This window comes from Trichomonas vaginalis, chromosome IV (assembly GCF_026262505.1).
Source record: "Trichomonas vaginalis G3 chromosome IV, whole genome shotgun sequence".
NCBI lineage: Eukaryota > Parabasalia > Trichomonadida > Trichomonadidae > Trichomonas > Trichomonas vaginalis.
Genome location: NC_067206.1, coordinates 15583441 through 15607724, shown reverse-complemented (window position 1 = coordinate 15607724; position 24284 = coordinate 15583441). Strand labels below are relative to the sequence as shown.

General features: G+C 33.6%; 16 protein-coding genes and 1 pseudogene across 17 annotated transcripts, besides 11 other annotated features; 13 read left to right on the top strand and 4 right to left on the bottom strand.

Moving 5' to 3' along the window:
• Positions 1-18957: part of a mobile genetic element that runs on past the window's edge.
• On the top strand, positions 1368-2966 carry TVAGG3_0100420 (annotated as a pseudogene). The gene has a single exon. A coding segment is annotated over exon 1 (1599 nt).
• TVAGG3_0100410 (integrase core domain containing protein family) lies at positions 3067-3297 on the top strand (the record flags this gene model as incomplete). The annotated part of the gene is made up of 1 exon (XM_051222771.1): positions 3067-3297. The coding sequence occupies one exon, from the start codon at positions 3067-3069 to the stop codon at positions 3295-3297; it is 231 nt and encodes a 76-aa protein (XP_051107757.1).
• Positions 3316-3867, top strand: TVAGG3_0100400 (integrase core domain containing protein family; the record flags this gene model as incomplete). The annotated part of the gene is made up of 1 exon (XM_051222770.1): positions 3316-3867. One exon carries the CDS (start codon positions 3316-3318, stop codon positions 3865-3867), a length of 552 nt encoding a protein of 183 aa, XP_051107756.1.
• Positions 4248-5192, top strand: TVAGG3_0100390 (Prim-pol domain family; the record flags this gene model as incomplete). The annotated part of the gene is made up of 1 exon (XM_051222769.1): positions 4248-5192. One exon carries the CDS (start codon positions 4248-4250, stop codon positions 5190-5192), a length of 945 nt encoding a protein of 314 aa, XP_051107755.1.
• TVAGG3_0100380 (ribonuclease H-like family) lies at positions 6745-7619 on the top strand (the record flags this gene model as incomplete). The annotated part of the gene is made up of 1 exon (XM_051222768.1): positions 6745-7619. A coding segment is annotated over one exon (875 nt), but the record flags the coding sequence as incomplete, so codon positions are not given.
• TVAGG3_0100370 (ribonuclease H-like family) lies at positions 8116-8514 on the top strand (the record flags this gene model as incomplete). The annotated part of the gene is made up of 1 exon (XM_001289844.1): positions 8116-8514. The coding sequence occupies one exon, from the start codon at positions 8116-8118 to the stop codon at positions 8512-8514; it is 399 nt and encodes a 132-aa protein (XP_001289845.1).
• Positions 8870-11046: a mobile genetic element.
• On the bottom strand, positions 9303-10073 carry TVAGG3_0100360 (MULE transposase domain-containing protein; the record flags this gene model as incomplete). Its single annotated transcript, XM_051222767.1, has 1 exon — positions 9303-10073. A coding segment is annotated over one exon (771 nt), but the record flags the coding sequence as incomplete, so codon positions are not given.
• TVAGG3_0100350 (uncharacterized protein) lies at positions 10211-10772 on the bottom strand (the record flags this gene model as incomplete). The annotated part of the gene is made up of 1 exon (XM_001318375.2): positions 10211-10772. A coding segment is annotated over one exon (562 nt), but the record flags the coding sequence as incomplete, so codon positions are not given.
• Positions 12292-13230, top strand: TVAGG3_0100330 (uncharacterized protein; the record flags this gene model as incomplete). The annotated part of the gene is made up of 1 exon (XM_051222766.1): positions 12292-13230. The coding sequence occupies one exon, from the start codon at positions 12292-12294 to the stop codon at positions 13228-13230; it is 939 nt and encodes a 312-aa protein (XP_051107752.1).
• On the top strand, positions 13905-14180 carry TVAGG3_0100320 (organellar and viral DNA polymerase type B; the record flags this gene model as incomplete). The annotated part of the gene is made up of 1 exon (XM_001318374.1): positions 13905-14180. One exon carries the CDS (start codon positions 13905-13907, stop codon positions 14178-14180), a length of 276 nt encoding a protein of 91 aa, XP_001318409.1.
• On the bottom strand, positions 14265-14933 carry TVAGG3_0100310 (uncharacterized protein; the record flags this gene model as incomplete). Its single annotated transcript, XM_051222765.1, has 1 exon — positions 14265-14933. A coding segment is annotated over one exon (669 nt), but the record flags the coding sequence as incomplete, so codon positions are not given.
• TVAGG3_0100300 (uncharacterized protein) lies at positions 15123-15383 on the bottom strand (the record flags this gene model as incomplete). The annotated part of the gene is made up of 1 exon (XM_001318373.1): positions 15123-15383. One exon carries the CDS (start codon positions 15381-15383, stop codon positions 15123-15125), a length of 261 nt encoding a protein of 86 aa, XP_001318408.1.
• TVAGG3_0100290 (uncharacterized protein) lies at positions 15429-15857 on the top strand (the record flags this gene model as incomplete). The annotated part of the gene is made up of 1 exon (XM_001318372.1): positions 15429-15857. One exon carries the CDS (start codon positions 15429-15431, stop codon positions 15855-15857), a length of 429 nt encoding a protein of 142 aa, XP_001318407.1.
• On the top strand, positions 15885-17459 carry TVAGG3_0100280 (uncharacterized protein; the record flags this gene model as incomplete). Its single annotated transcript, XM_051222764.1, has 1 exon — positions 15885-17459. One exon carries the CDS (start codon positions 15885-15887, stop codon positions 17457-17459), a length of 1575 nt encoding a protein of 524 aa, XP_051107750.1.
• On the top strand, positions 17490-17960 carry TVAGG3_0100270 (uncharacterized protein; the record flags this gene model as incomplete). Its single annotated transcript, XM_001318371.1, has 1 exon — positions 17490-17960. The coding sequence occupies one exon, from the start codon at positions 17490-17492 to the stop codon at positions 17958-17960; it is 471 nt and encodes a 156-aa protein (XP_001318406.1).
• Positions 18010-18246, top strand: TVAGG3_0100260 (uncharacterized protein; the record flags this gene model as incomplete). Its single annotated transcript, XM_001280976.2, has 1 exon — positions 18010-18246. The coding sequence occupies one exon, from the start codon at positions 18010-18012 to the stop codon at positions 18244-18246; it is 237 nt and encodes a 78-aa protein (XP_001280977.2).
• Positions 18362-18957: a terminal%2Cinverted (terminal inverted repeat of Maverick-1A transposon ID:TVAGG3_0100250).
• A 13-nt stretch (positions 18958-18970) lies between these two features.
• Positions 18971-19037: a mobile genetic element.
• Positions 19038-19060: 23 nt separating this feature from the next.
• Positions 19061-19131: a mobile genetic element.
• Positions 19132-20061: 930 nt separating this feature from the next.
• On the top strand, positions 20062-20457 carry TVAGG3_0100220 (uncharacterized protein; the record flags this gene model as incomplete). Its single annotated transcript, XM_001293084.1, has 1 exon — positions 20062-20457. One exon carries the CDS (start codon positions 20062-20064, stop codon positions 20455-20457), a length of 396 nt encoding a protein of 131 aa, XP_001293085.1.
• Positions 20458-20538: 81 nt separating this feature from the next.
• Positions 20539-20624: a terminal%2Cinverted (terminal inverted repeat of MuDR-N2_TV transposon ID:TVAGG3_0100210).
• Positions 20539-20648: a mobile genetic element.
• A 1087-nt stretch (positions 20649-21735) lies between these two features.
• Positions 21736-21766: a terminal%2Cinverted (terminal inverted repeat of rnd_1_family_319/TvMULE1 transposon ID:TVAGG3_0100200).
• Positions 21736-22549: a mobile genetic element.
• Positions 22550-23387: a mobile genetic element.
• Positions 23388-23867: a mobile genetic element.
• Between the last annotated feature and the right edge of the window lie 417 nt (positions 23868-24284).

Below are 24284 nucleotides of genomic sequence, written 5' to 3'. Positions count from 1 at the left end.
TATTAACTCCTGAAATACCTGTGACATTAGCTTTTTGACTCAATGTACAAACAATTGCCATAACATACATATGGAACAGATTTCATCTCAATCGTTTTGTCAACACTTTTTCAAAGGAAATGTCATATGGTATGCTCCCAGAAGCAATTGAACTCTATGACTCTTCTTGGTATCTTAAACTCTTTCTCGCTGCTGAACTTCAATGTTCCCTCAGAAGAGAGTTCGACATCTATGTTTGTCAATAGTTTCTTCATTTATGAGAGTATCTATGACTCCAGTAATTTTATCTATTCTATACCCAGCTCTGTTAGGAAATGTTATAACACTTCTTTGTCATCTATTTCAATCTCTATGAAATCTGTTTCATCTGTTATGACAAAAGTTGCGATAGTATTGAAGTCAACAACTCTGAAAGCAAGCGCTTCATTCTGAAGACCTAAGTTTGTTTGTAGCTTTACTGTCCCGTATTCGTTTGGGTCTGTACTTTGCAAATAGAACAACATTTTATTCTCATTAAAAATATGACTATTGCTGCATATGCGTATGAAACAAATGAAGCAAGAAGAGCACATGAACTAGTAAACGAAAACTCAACTTTAACCATTGAAGGCAATGATTTAGTCATTGACGATGGAAAAACTAAAAAAGTCATTGATTTCGATACTTTTAACACGTATGACCCATTCATTACAACAAGCAAGGTTCCCATCATAAATGATGGAACGGTGCAATATATAAATTCTACAGTAGATGCCTCATTAGTGAAAGTATTAAATGTTCTCATTGAATTGTTAAAGAGCTTCGATTTGACGACAACATTAAATGCCTAAAGAATTTAGTCATGAATGAGAAACAAATTCTCGGCGTTGCTGGTAGCAGTAATGATGTACACCTTATGACATTAGAATATTATAACGAACATATAAAGCTGAACTGAAAGGAGAGAAGGGTGACACCGGACCTCAAGACCACAAGGAATACAAGGAATACAAGGAATACAAGGACCTCAAGGCGAAAACGGTTTGGATGGTGAAGATGGAAGGATGGAAAAACTGCTAAATCATGGATATGGAACCTTATAAATACTGGTTTAACAGCTGCTTCATATGGAGTTCTTCAATACCAAATCGGAAAGATATGGGCAGTACTTGGTGAAGAAGTTTTAGATGACGTTAAAAATGCTTTGAACTTCATTTCAAATGGTTCTGATACTATTAAAACTTTATCTGGTTGGATGCAAGAAACAAGGAGTCAAATAGATTACTGTAAGACGTATAGCAAACAATGCACGTACGGGATTGGATACTTTACGAGAAGCACAAAATACACTAAAGGAAGCAAATGATATTTCTTGCTCAGTATCAGACATGCATGAAGATTGCTTAAAGGTATTGACAAATCTTTAAAAAATCACAGTCAGTCTATTGCTGACTACAAGAAAAGTATAGAGTTTTTACATAGTGCTATGGACGTGACATGATGGAAGTATAAGGAACTTACTTAATGCTAACAATAACTTACCAGGAACTATTAAAGCATTTATAAAGTCCTTTGTAAAACCTGGTGCTCTAACATTTAGGTCTTTGAGAAGCAAGAGCATTGAAGTCAAGAGATGCAGAAACTCCAACAGAACCTACAGAAGGAACTGAAACAACAGAAACTCCAGAAGAACCACCAAAACCAACAGCTAATGAAATATTGTTCGAATATTTTCCAAGGTACTCTGTTCTCATTGCATACATTCAAAAATACTTATGAAAGCAAGACTTGACTTTAGGAGATGATGAAAGTTCTGTATATCTTTCGTTCCAGTTTCAAATAGCAGAACTTTTGAGACAGATATGCTTAATGTATGACAACATCTCTGATTTCACAAGATATGATGACGACCATGACCCGAACACGGTGAAGAAGAAGTTTTACAAACATCCATTAAGACAGGAAAGGTTTTAACTCAAAGTCTCATTATTGACACCAAAGATGGCGAAGTGGACGTTCTTCAAGAGCTGAAGAAAAATACTTCTTCGGGAGGTGGTGGTAGGCATGAACTTGAAATAAATGAGATAGAAGAGAAATTAGCCGAAAAAGCAGATAAAAACCATGTTCATTATATAAGTTCAGACGAACAGATTATAACGGATTACCATGGATATTTAACACAGGATGAACAAATGCACTGAAGATGTTAATGAAAGAAGATATAAATTCATTCGTGCTAAAGGTTATGACATAACTGTACTGTACAGTATGACACAGGTAAAGCACCAGAAGCATTTGGTTATAACGATGAAATTTATGCTTCTAGTTTCTCTGTTAACGGTGTATTAGTTGAACCAAGATTTACTTTGAGAGTTAAGGCAAAAATAACTTTTGAAGATGCTATTAAAAGTAAAGCTGACAAAGATGAACTTGACGCAACGAACAAAGTTTTGAAATCTCATAAACACAATATCTCCGATATAAATGAACTTCAAGCTACATTAAATAGTAAAGCTGACAAGAACCATACACATAAATCCTTCACTACTGTTAGAGCAGACGACATAATATTGAACTATACCCTTGGTTCAAGTGCACCTTTAGAGAATCCGAGTACAAGCGTAAAAGATACACTAAACAATTTAGATAACAGATGTATGAACATTGAAGGTCATGCCAGAAACTTTGAAGCATATGAACTACCAGCAATGTTAGATAAGAAAGCTGACAAGAACCATACACATAAATCCTTCACTACTGTTAGAGCAGACGACATAATATTGAACTATACCCTTGGTTCAAGTGCACCTTTAGAGAATCCGAGTACAAGCGTAAAAGATACACTAAACAATTTAGATAACAGATGTATGAACATTGAAGGTCATGCCAGAAACTTTGAAGCATATGAACTACCAGCAATGTTTCTGCCATCAAACAAAAATAAACCCTTACGACTACTTTTTACCAATTTACTCCAACGCTCCTGACGCATACCAATTTGACACTCTCATTCAAAGCAGAAAAGGAGGACATAAACCATTCCTCATCTTCATTAATGTTAACACTCGCAAAGCATATGCATATCCAATGAGGAATAAAGGAACTCATGAAGTTTTAAGAGTTTTGCAGACGTTCGTGGCAGAACATCATCCCACTTCATTAACATCAGACCAAGACGGTGCATACCTCAGTAATGAAATCACAGAATTTCTCATTAAGCATAACATAACTCACTACACTACTGAAGACCATAACCATAACATACTCGGCATCATAAACCGCTTCATAAGAACGCTCAGAGATTTAAACCAAGAGTGAGACTTTACCGAAGAAACAATGAAACACTTTCTCGAAGTATATAATTCCTCAACACATTCTACAACAGGACATACACCAAATTCAATGACACAACAACAAGAAGAAAAGTATATACAAAAGAAACGAAGTCAAACACAAAATATCAGAAATTCAACACAATTTACCCTCATTCCTGGTACAAAAGTTCGTGTAGTTCTTGACGACAAACCGTTGACAAAGAAACGTTTAAGGTTAAGTAGAAATTATTATATCGTAGACTCTACGCAAGGTAATGGATATCTTATAAAAGCTGCCGACGACTCTATTGTGTTTTATCCTCGTCATCAATTAGTTGAAAGTAGTAATGGCAAACTTGCTGAAACCATTGACGAAGCAAAGCGAGGAGTGGTTATTGAAATACTTGGCTACAACATAAACGATGACACTTATAAAGTAAGATATGAAGGAGGCGTTGAAGATGTTATACCATCTAAGAACTTGAGAGAGTCAAAGCCAACACATCTGGGACCATTAGAGCGGGAGTACTGGAAAGACAAAAATAAGCCAGAAAGAATAAGAAAATTCTTCTAAACTTTTTCATTAGATGTAAATCAGACATGAATGAGAACAGTCATGATATCATTAATGGTACCATTTATTTTAACATAAATGTTTTCAGTGTCACCACGTCACCATGTCACCAGGTTAATTAACTTCTCTTAAAAATGATGACAACATGACATTTTGACAACAGTCCTGGAAATAAATTTTATCGTTAATGTTTACGTTAATGTTTCGTAAATGTTTTCATAAATGTTTTCAGTGTCACCACGTCACCATGTCACCAGGTTAATTAACTTCTCTTAAAAAATGATGACAACATGACATTTTGACAACAGTCCAGGAAATTTGATGCAGTCCAAAAATAAAGTTAGTTTTAAAATTATTTTTATTTTTTTATTCCTATATAAATGACAGCAACAAACAACAACAGCAACTATATCGTTTCTGATGAAAAAGTTATTGATTCATTAGCTGAGGAATTAGTTGTGGCAGAAACTAAAACCCTCAACGAAAGAATTGGTGAAAACAAGATTGATTTACATAACTACCTCAAACACGATGGAGGAAGAGGAAGGAAAACTGGTACGGCTTTATTAGTAAATAAAATTTCGAATTTAACGATTATAGATGTTGATATCAATAAATCGTACAATGATGAACTTAAAGAAACAGTTAGAAAAGACATTCTATCAAAACTTTCGGATAAAGATGTTATCGTTAAAACCGCTTCAGGAGGTCTTCACATTTATTGCAACACTAATTTCTTCTATGCAGTTTCGAACAGAATGATTAAATGTTATTCCTGCAATGATTATGATATTGATATAATGACTTCAATGGATGATTCAAAGCGTTCTTTAGTAGTTATGGCTGATTCAAGAGTTCGCAAGAATGCAACAGAACCAATCAAAACATACTCATTCATTCGTGGAAGTTATGATTCAACATTAACTAGAACAGTGAATGATATATTAAATGATTTGAATATTAAGGTAAGAGTTGAACAGAAGAATGAAGAAATAAAGAGTATAATGAATGAAAACAAAGATGTAAACATTGACGATAAACTAGCTCAAAGCATAGTCGATGGTATTAGTGATTTTGAAGTACATAATGACGGTGGAAACATGAATTTAGAAAAAGAAGTTACATTATTCACACTGTTTCAAGCTATTAATTCGTTACCTAATCATTTAATTAATGAAGCATACGATAACGTTTATAACTTCTGCAGTTTAACTGAAAATGCAAAAAGTAATTTTGAAAAAGCACGTAGTAGATATGCACATTTAATGACTTCTCCATTTGTTTTGGTGAAGATTCTAAAACTATATCAAAAGGAATATTATTAGGGTTGTTAGATTCCCGACGATAGGTGTCTTGGAAGATTTGCCTGGTGTCATCATAGTGTCTTTAAATCAAAAATTTTATTTTGGAGTTAGTTTTATTGATTTTTCAATAAAAAACATTTCTAAAACAAGAAAATAAAACGATAAAATATTTATATTTTATATAAGGATCTTATATATTTAAAATAAATATCATTTTATTTTTTTCATTGGTGTCTGTCAAACCATAATACACTATTCAAAAATTCAATGTGTCTTGCGGTTTCAAAAGACACCTTCAAATTGAACGATAGCACAGACACTATTAGGGAAAACCACAACCACTTTTTTTAATCACGATTTAAATATATAAATCGCGATTTTTTAGAAAAATCGCGACTTTTTTAAAATCGCGTTTTTTAATGAATTGCGATTTTATTGTAGTCGCGATTTTCTAAAAAATCGCGATTTTTATGGAAAATTGTGATCAAAATTAAACGCGATTTTCTTTATCAATCGCGAACATAGAACAAATCGGAACCATGATTTTGGACCTCATTAAGCGAAAAGGTCGCAATTAAATTCAATAACAAAGCAATTCACAAAGATTTTTTGAATCTAGAATGGCTGTTTATCCATTTTAGACTGCTCACAATATGGTTTTTCTGCATACTTGCCGAAATCAGAGATCTAAAATCAAACAATCTCGATAACAAATACCTCAATCCCACTTTACTGGTCAAAATTCTTGAAGTCTTACTTTACTGCACTAATTAATCATAATTTACCTTTAACTAAAAAAATATTACATAAATCTAACAAAAAAAAACCTTTAGCAATAAAAATACATTTGCTCAAGCCTATCGGCAACTCAACTCTAAAAAAACTTTTTATAACATTCTTATTACAATTTTTATTTTATTCTTATATTTATATTTTTTAGTTCACTTTTTAAATAATGATCTTTAGATTGAACCAATAACGCGATTTTCCATATAAATCGCGACCACAATAAAATCGCAATTCATTAAAAAACGCGATTTTAAAAAAGTCGCGATTTTTCTAAAAAATCGCGATTTAAAAAAGTGGTTGCGGTTTTCCCTATTGAATTTCACCCATTTTATTTAGTTTTTACCCTTTTTATTTTTAAGAATTAATGACTGAAACACAAGATGAATATGAATCCAAATTTGAGGGATGGATTGATTGCAAACTTCCTCCCAAAAATATCCCTCGAAAAGTACCTCCCTTACCAAAATTCGAGGATACTAAATTCTCAACTAATAATAAATGTCGAGTATGCTTCAATATTGCTTATCTTCCAGATACAAGCGAAAAATCGAAAGAACGAAAAAGACTTTATTGTTATTGTTTAGCGATACATTACAATTTACTAACAAAAACATATATGCGCTGCATTTATCATCGAAAACCATCAGAATTTGATGAAGATCATCAGCATATATATCAAATACAATGTGAAAATAATCCATATACGAGAAGAGATTTAATAAAACAAGATAGAAAATTACTTTATGTTGTAAAATTTGTTGTGGATACCAACATGTCAATCAATATGGCCGCTTCAGGTGTACTAGAAGATTTCGCCCGACATGTCTACTCCACCTTCAAGGGAGTAATCAATTTTCAACTCAAGATCCCATATAGAAGAGACGAGATAAGGGATGGAATCATTACATTAGCCGACTTGGTAGCTCCAAAAATACACGTTGAGCTTGACAAGATGGGCTACTATTCGATAACAATTGATGCGGCATCACACGGAAGCCGGCATGGCTTTTTTGTGATGGCTAGCAATCCAGCAAAAATGAAGAACCATATCTTCATTGATACTATGATCGCTGATGGTTGGAATGCCAGGGATTACAATAATTTCTTTGAATGTTTTACCTTCCCAAAGGATTTCCTTTCTGCAATTGTTGCCGATGGATGCCCCGCCCAAGTTAAAGGGCTGTGCCACTGGAGGAGATGCGGAGCACTATATCCGGGTCTTCAAACCGTTTATATCCGATGTGTTGCGCATCTCCTCAACTTAGTGGTGAAGCATACGGCAGACAATTGTGCAGCTTTCGCAATGCAAATTAATTATTGCAAAGCGATAAGCAAGGAGTTATCGAAGCCGGACACGAGAAGGGCATTGAATATGAGGGTTATTCATGTTCCGGATCATCGCTGGATGTTTTTCTGGGATCTTCTGAAGTGGATAAAAGAAAAACACCCTAAAATTTATGAATTGTTCAATATGGATGATCCACCGGAATCTGTTCAGATCTTAAGGGATATGGGAATTGATTTCAAGGATGGACTTCCACAATGGTTGTTAAATTTCGAAGAGATTCTTTTACCAATCAAGAAACTCTTGAATTATGCAGAGAGTGACGTTGGCTGCTTCTGCTACATCTATCCAATGTTTCAATCGACGATTGAGCAGTTGACCGGAATTGCAAATCGTCCTGAATTATCAAGTTCGTCAAAGCGCATTGCAGATGCATTAATCGCCAACATGAATGAAGTTTTTGACAAACAGGGCAACTACGCTTTGATGAAATTTGCCTTTGGTCTAACTCCATGGGGCCGGTCAGTCATCCGCGCAGAATTGAACATGCATACTGAGTACAAGCCAGACGTTTCACTCTTCTTCCAAGAACCAATACCTATCAATGCTGAACTTGAAATCCCTCCAAGGAGCTACACCCCTGATCATTTGGATGAAGTGGCAGAGGATCAATTGGACAGAAATCTAGATATAGAAGAGCCCGAGATTGAGAACGAAGCAATTGAAGGTGATGGCCAAGTAGATGCAGAAGACATTGCTCAGGATGAAGAAGTTGAAGAGAATGAACCAAGGAGGAGACTAGGCAGGAACCTTGGTGAATGGGCGTCTCTGTCAATGCAAGAAGTGGAAGAGTACAGCTTCAACGATTTTATGATCGAGATGCTTTCGAGACGTGCAGAAGCAGAAGCGAGGTTCTACAAGAGAAGTTCGGCCAAGAACATAGCTAATGAGTACAAGAAAGCTCTTTCCAACTTTACACATATGAATGAGAGTGAAATCAGGAACAACACCGACCTCACCTGCTTGGATCAAAGGTTTTGGGTAGCATGTGATGCAAATTTCAAGGCATTGAAAGAGATTGCCTTAAAATTCATGTCTATTGCTGCAACCGAAGCTGATGTGGAAAGAATGATTTCAATTGTGCGGAACCTGCGTAATAGGTTTAATCAAAACGCACGTGAAGATCTAATAAAGTGTAGAATCCTATTGAAGCTTTTCATGACAAATGAAATCCTGAAAAAGGTATTTCCAGATCTGACTGATCTTTAACTTGCCGTAGCTCCTTGATGCTGTAGCTCCATGCTGCAGCTTGACCTACTCTCGCCCCTTGATGCTGCTTGATTGTAGATGTTGGCTTTGAATGATGCCGCTTGACCTGCCGTAGTTCCTTGCTGCAGCTTGATTGTAGATGTTGGCCTTGAATGATGCCGCTTGACCTGCCGTAGCCCCTTGCTGCCGTAGTTCGTTGCTGCCGTAGCTCCTTGCTGCTGCTTGATTGTAGATGTTGCCCTTGAATGCTGCCGCTTGACCGTAGATGTTGGCTGTGAATGTTATCGCTTCAACCGCTAGCTCCTAACTGCCTCCAAACAGCCGTTTTGCTATGACCTCAATCACTTTTATTTATGAGATTGGGACAAAGTTGCAATTCGGCACTTTTTGTAAAAAAATGGGGTCATACTCATAATGAATAGAGACTTATAGCCAAGTCTTGATATCATGCAGAGAGAATATACATAGATAAGCAATTATATTTTATAGTAGTAGTATTCAGAAATTCTTACAATTTACAATACAATTTTCAAAAATGGATAAAGACCAATAGCCAAGTCTTGATATCATGCAGGGAGACTCTCTACAAATACAAAAATTGATTATCATAAGGAAATACAAATTTATCAATTTTCATGTGAAAATTACATAAATTTGTTCTCCAATAAATAGCAATAATACTTTGAATGTTATATTAAGTAATATAGCTTCAGGTAAATAAGCTTACACTTCAAAAATATACTGTTTATTCATTAATTTTAAAAAAAGTCCAAATTATCTAATCTTGCTTACTCTTCCTTTAAACTTCTTTGTGCCAAATTTAATATTGCCTTCAAAGATGGAATAAGGACATTAGGTTCAATCCTTCGGCTTTCGACAATTTCCAAAATGTGTTGAATTAATTTCAAACATTCATCGTGTTTTGAAGCTCTTTGCTCAACAATCTGATTACCTGCCCTTGTAAGAATTCTTACTGCTCTTTCTTCATTCAAAACATTAGCGACTTGAACCTTAATAATCGCATTTGGAATCACAACAGTGATGAGAGTTATGACGATGTCATCAATGCGCTCATTTTTCTTACCCAAGAAAAATGTTTGCTTTAATTGATGAAAGTGTGATTCCGCAATGTTATTCGTGGAATCACCTTCTCCACGATATAACATCATCCAATGTTCTTTGGTTCTTCTCCATTGTTTATCGAAATACTTCAAAGCGCGCGGTTCTTCTTCTTCTAACATTGTTGTCAAGAACTCATATGTTTCATCAGACTCTTCAGCCAGCTTTTCTGCATTCGTTGCATCTGCACGTAATGTCAAAAAGTCCATTGCTAAATAGAAGTTCTCAAAATTCTGTGGATTGTCAAAATAGCTTCCAACTTTTGCACATGCGCGTAAAACATGCACAGCGCACCAACTGAGCTGCGCAAGAGGAAATCCGTCCTCAATTGCGCGAGCAATGTTTAGCGCACAGTCAGCGCTCCAATGCTGTGGATCCAGGTGCGCAAACTCACAGAATTTCACCAAACATTCTTGAATTTTTTCAGATGTCTGAGGGTTCACTAAAAAATAGCAAAAGGGGAAAATTGTGTTTTGACTTGTTTTCATTGTTACTGCAAACAATTGGATCTTTCCTTTAATTAAAGAATGAGTGGAATCGACGTGGAGAGGGTTATCAATGCTATGCACCAATTCTTTTGCAGCAAAAGGTGCATATATGATTGTAAACTCGGAAAAATCTCCATTGTAATCAAATTGAACGAGATCATCTGGGCACTCTTCCTGTAAATTATTCAAAAATGCTTCCAAAGAAGTGTAAGGATCGTTTGATAATCTTTGTGCAATAATCTCATCAAGGCGATAAAATTTGTGCTTTAAAGCATCAGTAGACTGCGCGAAAAGTTTCATCGTTTCTTTGTTATTCGTATCAATTCCGAACTTATCAAAAAATGCTTTTTGAGCAAGAAATTGCTTTCCACCGTTTTTAATATAAAGTTCGATCCATTTTTGATAAAATTTACTCGCGTAATGTGAACCCATTTCAACTCCTATATGATGGCAATGTTCTTCATTAACTTTGCTTATAGTAAACACTCCATTTTGTTCTTCAACCCTAAATTTTGCCTTGCATAGGGGATACGAACATGAATAAGTGACATATTGCTTTGGAGATCCCGTTCTTCTTCTGTATGGGACACCGCCCTTGACTTCCTGTTTAATACCAAAAGCAATAAGCTCCTCTAAGTCCACCGAAATCATAAAAATGAAGGGATTTTGAAAAGAGTTAACAAAATTCAAATCACATCAAAAACAAAAACACATAAAAAATATTTTATTATACTCATTCGAAATTAAAAATAATAAAATTTATATATATTAATTTCATTAAATCAAGGTTAAAAATCTCACCGGAAAAATAACCTCAGTGTGATAAATTTATCACCGGAAAAATTTACAATAAGGTTAATACCGAAAATATCGAAAAATCAACATTTAAGGTTAATTTAAGAGTATGCACTTTTGTCACCTACTCGTGAATGTTATCGCTTCAACCGCTAGCTCCTAACTGCCTCCAAACAGCCGTTTTGCTATGACCTCAATCACTTTTATTTATTATTTTAAATATTATTTAATTTTATTATTTGAATAGGCCAACTTATATTTGAGAAGCTCAATTTGAGACCACTTAAAACATTGAAATATCATAAATATTGAAATATTAAAAAGTGTATTTCAAAATATTGAAATTATAAAAATTTATAATACTGAAATTGAGACAAATTAATAAATTCAATGTGTTTTTTTTGAAATAACTCTCAAATATTATTTTTTTGTTTATTTAATGATGAATAAATATGATTGCTTTAGTCAATCATAAAAACTAATTTAAGTTTAAAATAATGAAAGGATAATTTGATTGTTTTTTAAAATACAATTATTTTTGATGATTTGCAAGAATCTTTGAAAAGAATATAATATAGGTTCTATTTTTGTAAAATTTATCCAAATCATGTATTACATAAATTACGATTAAAACGATGAAAGAACCAAAAAGTGTGTTTTGTGTTTTGTTGTTGCGTGTTGGATGCGGGATCCTGTTATTTCCGAAATCGACAAAAAATTTGGAAATTTAATTTCCGAAATCGAAATTATATTAATGTTTTTAATATTCTTATATCAAAAGGATTAAAGTTCATTAAGAGAAAAACAATTCTTCTTCTTCAATCTATTGGCGCATTTATTTCTACACGCCAATAAGGAAGGGAAAATTATAAGACACCATGGTGTCTTCAAAACGCTAATTTTTGATATTTTTAACAACCCTAAATATTATGATGAATACGTTTTACCTTTATTACGTAAGCCAAAAATAACATTTGATATAAAACTTGATGACTCGTTTTTGATAACAGATATTAGACGCAAGGCTGAAAATCATCAGTATAAAAACAGTTCTGATGTAATTGAGGATTTATCACGTGTAATACGTTTTGTAGATTGTGGAAATAAATATTTCATTCAAAAGGACTATAATATCCACGACAAAATGAATCAAATATCATTCGTTCTTCAATCAAACATGAAAGAGTCACTTAAAATGATTAAATTATTTAAAGAAGAAGGTAAAACAATAACAGCATGAGACGTACTATTAAATCAATTGTCTTCATTAACCGTTAAGGGTGTTTGCTTTAAATCTGATTCCCCAGATGTTTTCTCAACGTTTCAAGGTTATAAATACAACATTCTCGAAAAACCAGATTACTCAAAAATTGAGATGTTTATGAATTTCATTAAAGAAGCCATTTGTGATAATAACGATGAAGTGTATAAATACCTACTCGGCTGGATTGCATCAATGATTCAACATCCTGGAATCAAGAATGAAACAGCAATTATTTTGAAAGGACTTCAGGGAACAGGTAAAAACAGATTTACAGACATTATTTCTGAACTTCTCGCTGGTTATTCATGTAAAAACATTACTGAAATAAGTGAGCTAACGGGTAATTTCAATTCAGTAGTTGAGAATAAAATGTTTCTTGTACTTAATGAACTCAAGAATGTTGGTGAAGATAGACTCGCAAACTTCAACGCTTTGAAATCAATTATTACGGATAATGAGATTAGAATTAATGAAAAGAATCAACCCAGAAGAACTGCTCAGAACGTTGCAAACTTCATTTTCGTAACTAATAACGTTTACCCTGTCAAAATTGAAGTTGGAGACAGAAGATACGTAGTTTTAAGATTTAATGGTAAATTCAAGGGTCAATTTGATTATTTCAAGAATTTGATGAATTCATGCACAAAGGAATTTTATGATAACCTTTTAACATATTTTATGCAATATGACCTTTCATCATTTAATGTACGAATCATACCGATGACTGAAGCCAAACAAGATTTAATAGAATTATCAACAAATCCTTTAGATGTATGGATAAATACACATTATGATGAATTGTGTGCAGGTATGACGTGTGAAAATGCTCTATTCTGCAAACCATCAGACATGAAAGACAAAAACTTTCAAATGAGCATTAAGGATAAATGTGAAAGGAAACAGAGAAGAATAGACGGTAAACAAACATGGTGTTATGTTTTGAAAGAAGAAATGAAAGGATTATATAAACAGGTTGAACCAAACGATAATGATGATTCATTTACTGACGATGAAATACCTGTAAATGAGCCGCTAAGCGGCGAGACCTGAAGGTCTTGCAGTATAAAGTATGATTGGAATTTATTTTTGCATTCAACCCATGCTGTTGTCTAAATGTCATGTTGTCATCATTTTTAAAAGAAGTTAAATAACCTGGTGACATGGTGACGTGGTGACACCTTCAGTTCTTCAAAAATAATTCATAAATGTCTTCCTCCTTTCGTACCTGTTGTCTAAATGTCATGTTGTCATCATTTTTAAAAGAAGTTAAATAACCTGGTGACATGGTGACGTGGTGACACCTTCAGTTCTTCAAAAATAATTCATAAATGTCTTCCTCCTTTCGTACCTGTTGTCTAAATGTCATGTTGTCATCATTTTTAAAAGAAGTTAAATAACCTGGTGACATGGTGACGTGGTGACACCTTCAGTTCTTCAAAAATAATTCATAAATGTCTTCCTCCTTTCGTACCTGTTGTCTAAATGTCATGTTGTCATCATTTTTAAAAGAAGTTAAATAACCTGGTGACATGGTGACGTGGTGACACTTTCAGTTCTTCAAAAATATATTTTTGCTCAAATAACGTCGGGGTCAATTTCATAGCGACTTTGCAGAAATCACAAAAGATAAACAAAGTTTAGCATACAAGTCAATATTTTGTGGAAAGAAGACTTACATAGACTTACTCACGAATGATTTAAATGAAGTTGCATTTCACTGCAGAATGAAAGGCGTGAAGCAAGATGTTATTGCTTTAACCGCTAATGAAATGTTTCCTGACTCTGTTCAGTGTTTCAATGATGAAGATAAAGGTTTAATGGTTCCGCAAGGAAAATTTGACAAAGACTCTGAGTTCAGTGTTATGAAGTTATATAAAGCACTTTATGACGGTCAAGAGATTGGATTTGACTTATGTAAGTCATGTCAACCTTGCTTTGCTGAAAAGTTTAACTTCTCAATAACGACTAAAACAAGCTTTATTCGTAAGTTGAAGTTCTGAGGTCATTTATTTTTGTCAGCAATGAGGTCATTCGTGATAAAAATAAAACTAGCGTAGATTTTACAATACCGCGATGGTAGAGTTTAAGAGTTGTGCTTCAATGTAGAGACAGTCCTTATGGTCTGGAGGTAAGAACACTGGTGCTTTATGGTCATGAGTGGAGAACATGTCTATCCAAAACTCACGATTGAAGCCAGTTAATTTATAGTATTTAGGGTTAGGAAGTGGTGAAGTTCTTGTATGACCAATGAACTCATTTTCAACTCCCTTACTTAAGTTTGAATATAATATAGCTTGCTTTCTATCCCAAATACCTGGAAATCTAATTTCGGAAAATTCATTTTTCCTCGGAAGCATTGCATCATAATTGAAAACATTCTTGAAATCATCACTTGGTTCAGAGATTTGAAATCTTATACGTAATGGATTTTCTTTCTCTTTAGCGACTTCATTGAATGGTGAGAATACAACAAACTGACAGTCATGAGTTCCATCTTCTTTTGGTACAAACTCGTAATGAAAAGCTATTAATCTTTCTACAATTCCTTCTTCTTTCAGTTGTGCAAGAAACTCACGTAAAGGCTGTAAAGTTTGTACTTCAATGTTAAACTTCTTTTGAAAATTTTCGTAAAATGTAATTATACAGTCTTCTAACGTCGTACTGTTTTTAAAGTATTTGTATATGTGAATGTTTTGGGCGCTTAAAGACTGTTCGTCATTTTCTATCTCGACTTGAAGTATAAAGTCAACCTTTCTGAAAGCACGTGTTATATACATATTTGTTATGCCAATGTACTTCTCTTCATTTATGTTCACAATCCAGTCTGTTGGAAACTTAAACGTTACTCTGTTCCCCTTTATTTTGACGTCAGGGTTTTCACTACTGAACGCAACAGATAAAGGTATTTGTCTATACATTTAATTCGGATAAAAATAAACCATTTACTCTTTCTTTGCTTCAGCTTCTTTAGCTTTTGCTTCAGCTTCTTCTCTAGCTTTCTTCGCCAGCAAACGTGGGTTCTTCTGTCTTCCAGCAGCTAATGCAGCTAGTTGTTTTTCACTAAGTTTTCTCTTTGGTCTCTCTGGCTTTTGTTCTTGTTTTTGTTCCTTCAGTTCGGATAAAATTTGCTCACGAATTTCTTTCTTCAATGCTTCAACATCTATGACCCCTTGGGTCTTGTCCGTAGGGCTTGTCTGAGTCATTTGACTGCAGATAAAAAACAAAATTAAAACTTTAACCGATGTAAAATGAGCTTGTCAAAATCAGAGCGAGAGTCTATTATATTAAATGACGCAAGAGGAATACAACATCCTTTCTATTACGTAAGTCAGAGTAAAGATGGTAAAATATACGTAAGAAAAAGAAAGGTTCCATTAGCGAATGCAGAAAGCGACAACATTAAGGTGCATGGCACCGAGGGCGAAGCCCATATAAAACCTTCTGTTCAAACTGAGCCACCAAAAGAACAAGAAGAAAAGAAGCCAGATGTACTTTCAATAACGAACCAAGAGCTTATTGCAAAGTTCGCGAATTTCATTGAAAAACAAACCGAGTCAAAGAACCCTGACCCACCAGTGAAAGAAGTTGAGACAAAAGAGAATGTACAGTTCATTGAAAATGTCAAGAAACAACTTCCACCACGAATGCCAAGAAGAAGAGTGAGAATAATGAAGTAAATAGATATTTTTATCTGAAGTAAATACATGCAGAACGAACAGCTAAATGAATTTACTCCAGCAGAGCATATTCATCAGATTCGCTCATATTTCGATATCATAGACAATGCAGTTCAAATTGGTGACACTAATAGAAAATATTCTGACGCAAAGATTCCATCACAACCTGGAACTGCTAAAGATAACACATGGGTAACATTCAATCTCTCACCTCCTGGTGAAAATATGTTGGACCTTTACAATACATTCATTACGTATAAAATGGAAGGTCAATTTATTGTAGATAAAGAAATTGGTTCAGGTTCCAATAAAACAAACCCACCAGGATTTTGGATTGGTTTCGATGACGCTTTCTATGCAGTTGCTGGATATCAAATCCTTGCAAATGGTCGTATCGTATATTCTCAAGACAACGCAAGAGAAGAAGCATATATAACTTCAAACTCACAAACTACCGAACAAATAAAGAAAGTAGATGTTTTCTCAAAGACTCGACATGAAGATGTATGGAGTCATTCGGGAACATGCAGAACAGGACAAATTGTTAGTGGTCCAATTACAGCAGGAAAATCATTTGATTTTAAGCTTCGTTTAAGAATTCCTGTTAGAAGATTCCTTCCATTAGAAGCTATTCGATTTATTCCAGCTTTTGCAGGAAACATTCAGCTTAAAGTAAAGTTCAGTAGCGACGCCTTACAATGCACATCTATATCTGTAAATGATATCATTGCTTTCAATCCAACTCTTAAAGTTGCATTTGTTTCAGATTCAAATCCACCGACAAATAAATTTGTTCCATGGAATGAACCATTCACTATGATAACGAAGTCAGTAGAAGCTAGTGGAACAGTTACTATTACAACTGTAACCCAGCAACTATTTCGAACAAAGATGGATTTTAATGAATGTTTCATTCATCCAAAGTCATTCTCTTTAGACCCTAACATTTATACAGAACTTGTAGAACATTATACAAACGAGGCTTTATGTTTTCCTGTTAAAGTTATGGATTGGATTCCTATGGACGGTTCATTCTCAAAGAATACAGATAGTTCAAGTGCAACATTTACAGCAGCTTATACGCCTATTAATGTTAAAAGTATTTGGGCACTATTTAGAAAGAAAGACAACTATTATGTTAATTTTGAGAACCCTAAGTTTAAATATCTTCAGCTTTCCATGGGAGCTTATGGAAATATGCCTGCAGAACCTGAAAAATCATATGGACCTGTATTTTATGAAATGGTTGCGAACGCCTGCAATACAAACAATGATATGATAGGATTTAATGAAGATGTTATGAGGTCATTGGTGGATGATGGTAGTGTGGAACATAAATGGGATAGCTATGACAACACACATTTCTTATGTGGTTTTCCAACAGAAGTGGACTTTTGCTTCCAGCAAGGTCAAACATCTACTGCTCCAATAACATACAAATTGTCTGTTAAAGGACCTATTGAACTAGCAACTGAAAATGTACCAAAGCCACTTATTGGATTTATGAGGGATTGTTGCTTTGCCATTCAGGTGCGTGCTAATGGCATCCCCATAATAAGATTAGATGACTATAACTTAGCTACGGACGACAGTGAGGAATAAAGGATGAACGTTTATTTTTAAAGCTTATAAATGAGTTCTTCATCAAGCTCTCGTGAACCTTCACCATCTATTAAACAAACTTTACCAAACGATTATGGAGCACCTATTGAATATTTCTTACGAGCTGCACAATGGCAAAGAGCAGTCTCACCAAGGTTAGGTGTTCCACCAGCTCCTGTCAAAAATAGCATTTGGTCAAGTCCTTATATAAGATATGGTCTCCCACTAGGTTTGCTAGCTACAGCAGGAGCAGTTATGATGTTGAAAAGAAATAAAGCAAATGTTGTAAATAATACTGAAGTAGCTGAAGTTAAACAAACTCCAACACCTTCGCCAACACCTTCGTCAAAACCAACGCCTTCACAAGCAAAACTTTCAATGACTCCTGAACCTATGGAAGTACAAACTCCTGTTCAAAAGTCAACTCCTAAACCGACTCCAACATTTAAACCAGAACCTACTCCTCAAATAAATCGTAAAACTCCTGCGTTTCATTACTGAAAAAAATAACGTTATTTTTATTTAATATTAAAATTTTTATTTGATTGAAATGACAAATAAAGTCACTGAAGCAATGAAACAAAAGTTTTTGGTAGAATACATTAAATCAGGAACTATTCCAGAAGGTTTTTACATTCATACTATGAAGGATGGTAGAGTTCAGTTTAGAAAGATAAAGCAACCATTAGATAAAGAAGGAATTTTGAGAAAGATTAAACTTCATGAGGACAACATTGCTGAACTTAAGAAGAAGTTAGAAGAGTTGGAGAAAGGAAGAGAGTTATAAAGCAATGGAGAGGAGTAAACTTCAAAATTATTTTTGTCGTGTATGAAATATTTTTGTAGAACAGTCACTGACTGACTGACTGACTGACTGTTCTAATGGCTGATTTTTTATAAATTTTTTAAGTTTATTTTTTAAGTTTATTTTCTATTTTATTTTGGATGTAATGACGAAAACTATTGAGATAACAAACTACAACGGTCATGAGTTCAAGAATTTGTTCTTCGTTCCTCGTGAAAATACATTCTATCAGATACGAGGGAGAAAGGGTAAAGTTAGTTTGAGCGTTTATGACAACAAACATAATGGGAGATATATAAAAGCAATAGATACAAACGGTAAGCGTGTTTCATTAGCTTTGTCAAAACTTACTAACATTTATTTTGACAGTGACTTTGACTCTGACGATTGGAGTGACAGCAGCGATACTGAAGAATATGAACTATTGTGTGAAGCACAGCAATGGGAAGCGCTGCAATACTTTTGTAAATGAGAACATTAGTGGGAACGTTAGTGAGAACGTTTATTTTTTCATTAGTGAAGTCGTTAGCGAAAATGTTAGTGAGGTGAAGTGGTTGGCGGCTTTGTAAATATTTAAGGTTAAGTTAGTGTTTGTGTTTGTGTTGTAAAATATACGTTACCGGTTTCGTAAAGTGTCAAACCGTTATCTTGGGTAAGGTGGAATGCAGTGCCGCCGTACCCAAGATATGTATACTAACTAAGCACATCTTCGAACCAGGAGCTTCAAAGCTCCCATTCCTTACGAAAGGGAGCTCTGGAGCTTCTGAAACTCCTTTTATTATCAGATAGGACAGTTTTCTTCTGAGGCTTCTCATCAAATCTAAGACTTCAGAAGAAAGCTGTCCTATCCGTGTATACTTACATTCTAATTGACTACAAGTGTACAACTTTAAGGCAGAGATTATCCGAGGCCTCTCATCAAATGAGGGACCTCGGATAATCTCTGCCTTAAGTAGTCAAATAACTTTTCTGACTATTCAGGAACAAGAGAACAAGAGTTGGAATACTTTAAGGCAAGGTTCTTCCGAAATCTCTCATCGAATGAGAGACTTCAGAAGGACCTTGCCAAATCCTTGAACACTGATATCCTTGGAACTGAGCTAGGACCAAGGAGAAGTAGTGTACTATAGCTCACGATGGTAATCTCGGAATTACTTATATTGCCACATGCACAATATCTATTCAGCCAGACTCCTATATACAAGAAGTCAGGCTGAATAGATATTGTGCATATGGTTTGCAGAACTCTAATAACACATAAAATTTTGTTATCCCAAAAAGGTGACATTTTGGGTGTATCGTCCATCCCAGGGATGCAAAAATCACATCACCTTGTATCTATAATTCATGGGATAATTTTTGAGTTTCATCAAATTTGCAATACAGGTTTTGCTACGATCATAATTTGACCTGTAAATTTCGAATTACGAACCATTTTGGTAATTAAATTTAGTTCATAATAGGTTAAAATATTCACTTTTTGATGGAAAATAACCGTTTTTCATTGGCAGATATTTTTATCAAACTATTTGGTTTGTTATTAACATAGACTTGCTTTATATATGCTCAATTCTTTATTTTGTCCTTTAGAATTGCTTTATTGTCTTTTTATTTTGGCCATATTTTGTATGTTATACAAAACAAGAATATGCATTCGAGAATATTTAATCGATAATTGATAACCTTTAATTTTAGTGAATTGAGAGAAGATATGGCTTTTATACTCTCAAAATATTCGAAAGTTTTCATAGAAACCGCCGCAAGAAACGAATAAATAAAATCATTTCATTTTTAAAGATGCTGATTCTTTCCTTGCTTTCACAGCACGTATATTCAGGCGGAACTCTCTCATGGCATTATGTAAACCAGTTGACTTGGGGTGAATGGCGTTCCGATTTTGATATTAGATACGTTTCTAACGGTCATTACTATTCAACATCTTTTGCTGACTATGGCTGGTGGCCTGCTTTCAAGGTTGATGATGGAAATTTAGTCTACATTCTCGGAAGAAACAATGGTGAAGCTTCTTCACAAAATGTTCATGTCAAAACCAAATTATCCCAACCATTAGGCGATAATTACATGCTCATTCAATGGATATTTACAAATAATGATACCGAGCCACATCGTGTTTCTTTAGCTTCACACACGGATGTCCAGATCATTGACAATGATAGAGCTAAAGTTAATTGATATGGTGGAAACCGTGGTTTAACAATGACTCAAGACAAAACTTATTACAGCCTCTATGGCACTAAGCTTACCCTTTTGGCTGGGTCATTATTGATTTTGTAATTTAATCGTCGTCGTTATCGATTTTGTAATTTAATCGTTATCGTCTTTTTCTAAACGTGCATTTTTTGCTTTCGGAGCTATTGAACATACATTGGCCCTTACCAGCAATTGAAAACTATTTTTCATTATCAACAATTACATTACTCCGAGTTATTCATCAATCAATGAAAATTTATATATAGTCCATACTTCAATTTACAATATTGGCAAGTCCAATTTCACTTGGCATATTTAACTCATATAGAAAAACCAGTTGGAATCGGCAAAATTATCTTTAATTCCATACATAAGAAAAAAAATTATAAAGTTCTTCAATAATAGCAAACTAATAGTTTAAATAGATTTACAAGTATCGCCCATCTACTTTTGATATAATTCACATATTAAATGTAGAAAACTGGTTTAAAATAAATATTTCAAAAGTTCGAAAACGATTTATGAAAAAATAACGTGATGACATTTACTAAATTTGCTCTGTATTAAAGTATCGATGATAGAAAGAGCATATTTTGTAAATATTTCAAAAATATTTAAAAGTCGGAGAAATTGTATTGTAATGTACTATAATTATGTTACAAATCCGATTCAATACTAATCCTTCGCTATTGAAGTTGTTTTGAGAAGGATATTCTCTAAATTCTTGATAAATCTTTAAAATCTAGAGTAATCGTTTTGTAAACTTAACAAAACTAAAATGTATACCAATAGATTGGCATTTTCTACGTTTTCAAAGTGAGAGAGTGTAAATTCTTTTTTTTATCCTATTAAGGTTTTTAAAAAATTTAATTAACTTAATTTATATGATCTGAAATATATGACAAGTTAATATGGAGAATTCTTTCAACCCAATTTCAATTTATTGAATTTTCTATTCGAATTCAAAAATTTTCCCAAGAAGAAAAAATAATTAGGAAATTTAATATGTTAATACATAAAATATTTTATTTATTCAAAGAATTCAATTTTCTATTGGATCAAAAAACTTGTGTTAAAGTTCGTATTTTAAGATAACTATACTTTTAGAAGCTGTTTTTATTTTTTTCACCCGGATTTTATTAATTTAATTCTTTCAAAATTTGAATCTTATTGTATATCACCGGACTATGATCATAATAGAGTTGCAATCTCTAATTATAGCCACATTAGTACTCGTGGGTCGATATATCATGGGAGATACAAAATTATTTGAATTTTCTTTTATTTTTTTAAAAAATATTAAAAAAAGTAAACAAATAACTAACAACACAGCATCACTTTTCGTAAAATGCTTTAATCCTAGTCCTTTTTCCCCTTAATTTTTCAATCTCTCCCAGGTTGAAATTTATTCCGGGAATTTTTAAAGATGCTTGGTCAACATAAAATTTCATTAAATCTTCCACAGGAGTCATAAACTCTGAACATTTGAAGCGAGCATGAACTGCATCATTCAAATTTTTAAGAAGATTTTTGTTCGAAAAGTGATTCAATACGGCGATTACATGAATACAAGGTAATCCGTATAATTTGATGTGCTTACATGTGCATGAATATTGTGAATCTGACATAATTTTTACGCAATATGTATAGCGACCAAAAGTTGCATAATATAATTCTTGAATTGGATCATATAATACCGAGCTAAACATATCTGAATGTTTCAAAGTTTCATTTAGATTTTTGATAATATTATCTGATTTAAAATCACCTGTTAAAACATTTTTAACAAGATTGAATTCATGTTTAATGAGACGGATAATTAGTTCGGCGGGTTCATATGTAGCCCATTTATCTTTAATTTCGGCATTAAGGGATTCAATAAGAGATGTTGTGAGTATGCCAGCGGTGTAGTCAGCGAATCCTTCAAATGGGTTAATACTATCTAAGTACTTAAAGAGATCCTGATTATTTTCGCGGTTTGGATATTCCTCTTGTAAACGAGTTTCTAACTTTTTAATCAAGTCAATTCGTTTTTGAGGATGGTCTGCGTAAGCGACTTCAACAATTTCGGAATTCTCGTAAACGAAAAAGGGATTTGACGGAGTCAAATCCCCGCTCACAAAAAGTGGACTTTACATGTCAAATTTTAAATGCATGTAAGGTCCACTTTTATGAGTTTTAGGAAGGAATTGGAGGCCATGAGTTACTGACATTTCATCAGTATCTCTTACCCTCCAATTCCTTCTAGAAATTGTCCAAACTTTGGGTTAATTGCAAACTATTAACCCAAAGTTTGGATACTTTCAAGTGGAGATGGAAGGCTTTGGGGTATATATTAATACAATATACCTCAAAGCCTTCCATCTCCACTACATATGGGAGAAACTTTGTCCGAATAGTTTAACATTCGGACAAAGTTTCTCACATCTTTCAATGTAATTGCTACCTGTGAGGTACTGATTTGAAGTCAGTGCTTCACAGGTAGCATTATTCACAAAATTTAAAAACATTTTATCAGTTCGTTAGATAACCAGAGCCTCCTAGGTACTGAACCAGAATCAGTGCCTAGGGGACTCTAGTTATCTATATAAATCTGAGAAACTTTGAGGAAATTGTTCGACATTTCCTCAAAGTTTCTCAGTAATTTAGTGAGGAATGTTCGTTATCGTGTAAATATTTATAATATATACATGATAACAAACATTCCCGCTAAAAGATGTAAAATCTTATAAGAAATAATTCCAAAAGAATAACAAATTTTATATGAAACTGAACCTTATGATGTAGTGATTCAAGATCACCGCTTCATAAGATTCAGTTTCAATCTCAAGTATCTCAAAAGTAAGGCTCTATTTTTGCCATGTAAAGTGTCACTTTTTGTCAAACTGTTTTTATCGTTTTCGTTTACAACAGAATAGACATTGATGTATTCCCTTTTTGTTGCAAAATGACGTAAGCAAAATTTATGATCGCAAGAAAAGCCTGATTCTCTAACAGCAGCTATAATTGCCGGACCTTGATCAGAATAAATATTCTTGAATCTGCTTGGTGGAATAAAAGATTTCAATTTAGTGAGCATATCCTTAATTGTTATCGTATTTTCACTAACAGACCATGCAAATGCAATAGGGATAAGTCTATTATTTGGTGCAGGTGTACCAATAATGAGTAAGTTTCCTTTTTTAATACAAAATAAAAACGTTCCATCAATTTGAATTATTCCGCAAAAAGCTTGTGTTTGCATGTAAAAATGAGTTATTGGAGGAATTACAATAAATGAATAAATTTGAAAGTCTTTTGAATTTTCAGGTAATTCATCACCTTTCTTAAATGTATGCAATTCAATTTCATTGTTAACTTCTTTAACTAAAATCATTTCGCAGAATCCTTGTAATGCATGAAAAATAGCGTGACTTCATTTTTGACAGTTTACAAATGTAAAGTGTTGCATCCTTAAAAACTTGGAAATATATACATTCATGAATTATCTTGTATATTAATTGAAAATCCATAAAACCCTAACAATATTTTTTCTTAAAAAAACTATAAAAATATAAATAAAATTAATCGTTAAATAAAAATATTTGATATTAGAATTTTATTGGAAAAATAAAAAACTTAATATTTTAAAGAAATACTTAAATACTTGAATGTTTTAACTTTTACATTATCATATAGACTCTCAAATTATTAGCCATTTTGGCTGAGAACTATGGTCTGCGAGGTACATAGATAGAATCAGTACCTCGCAGACTATAGTTCTCTATATGGCGCCGAAAAATTTTTGGTGAAATGTCGTCGCATTTCAC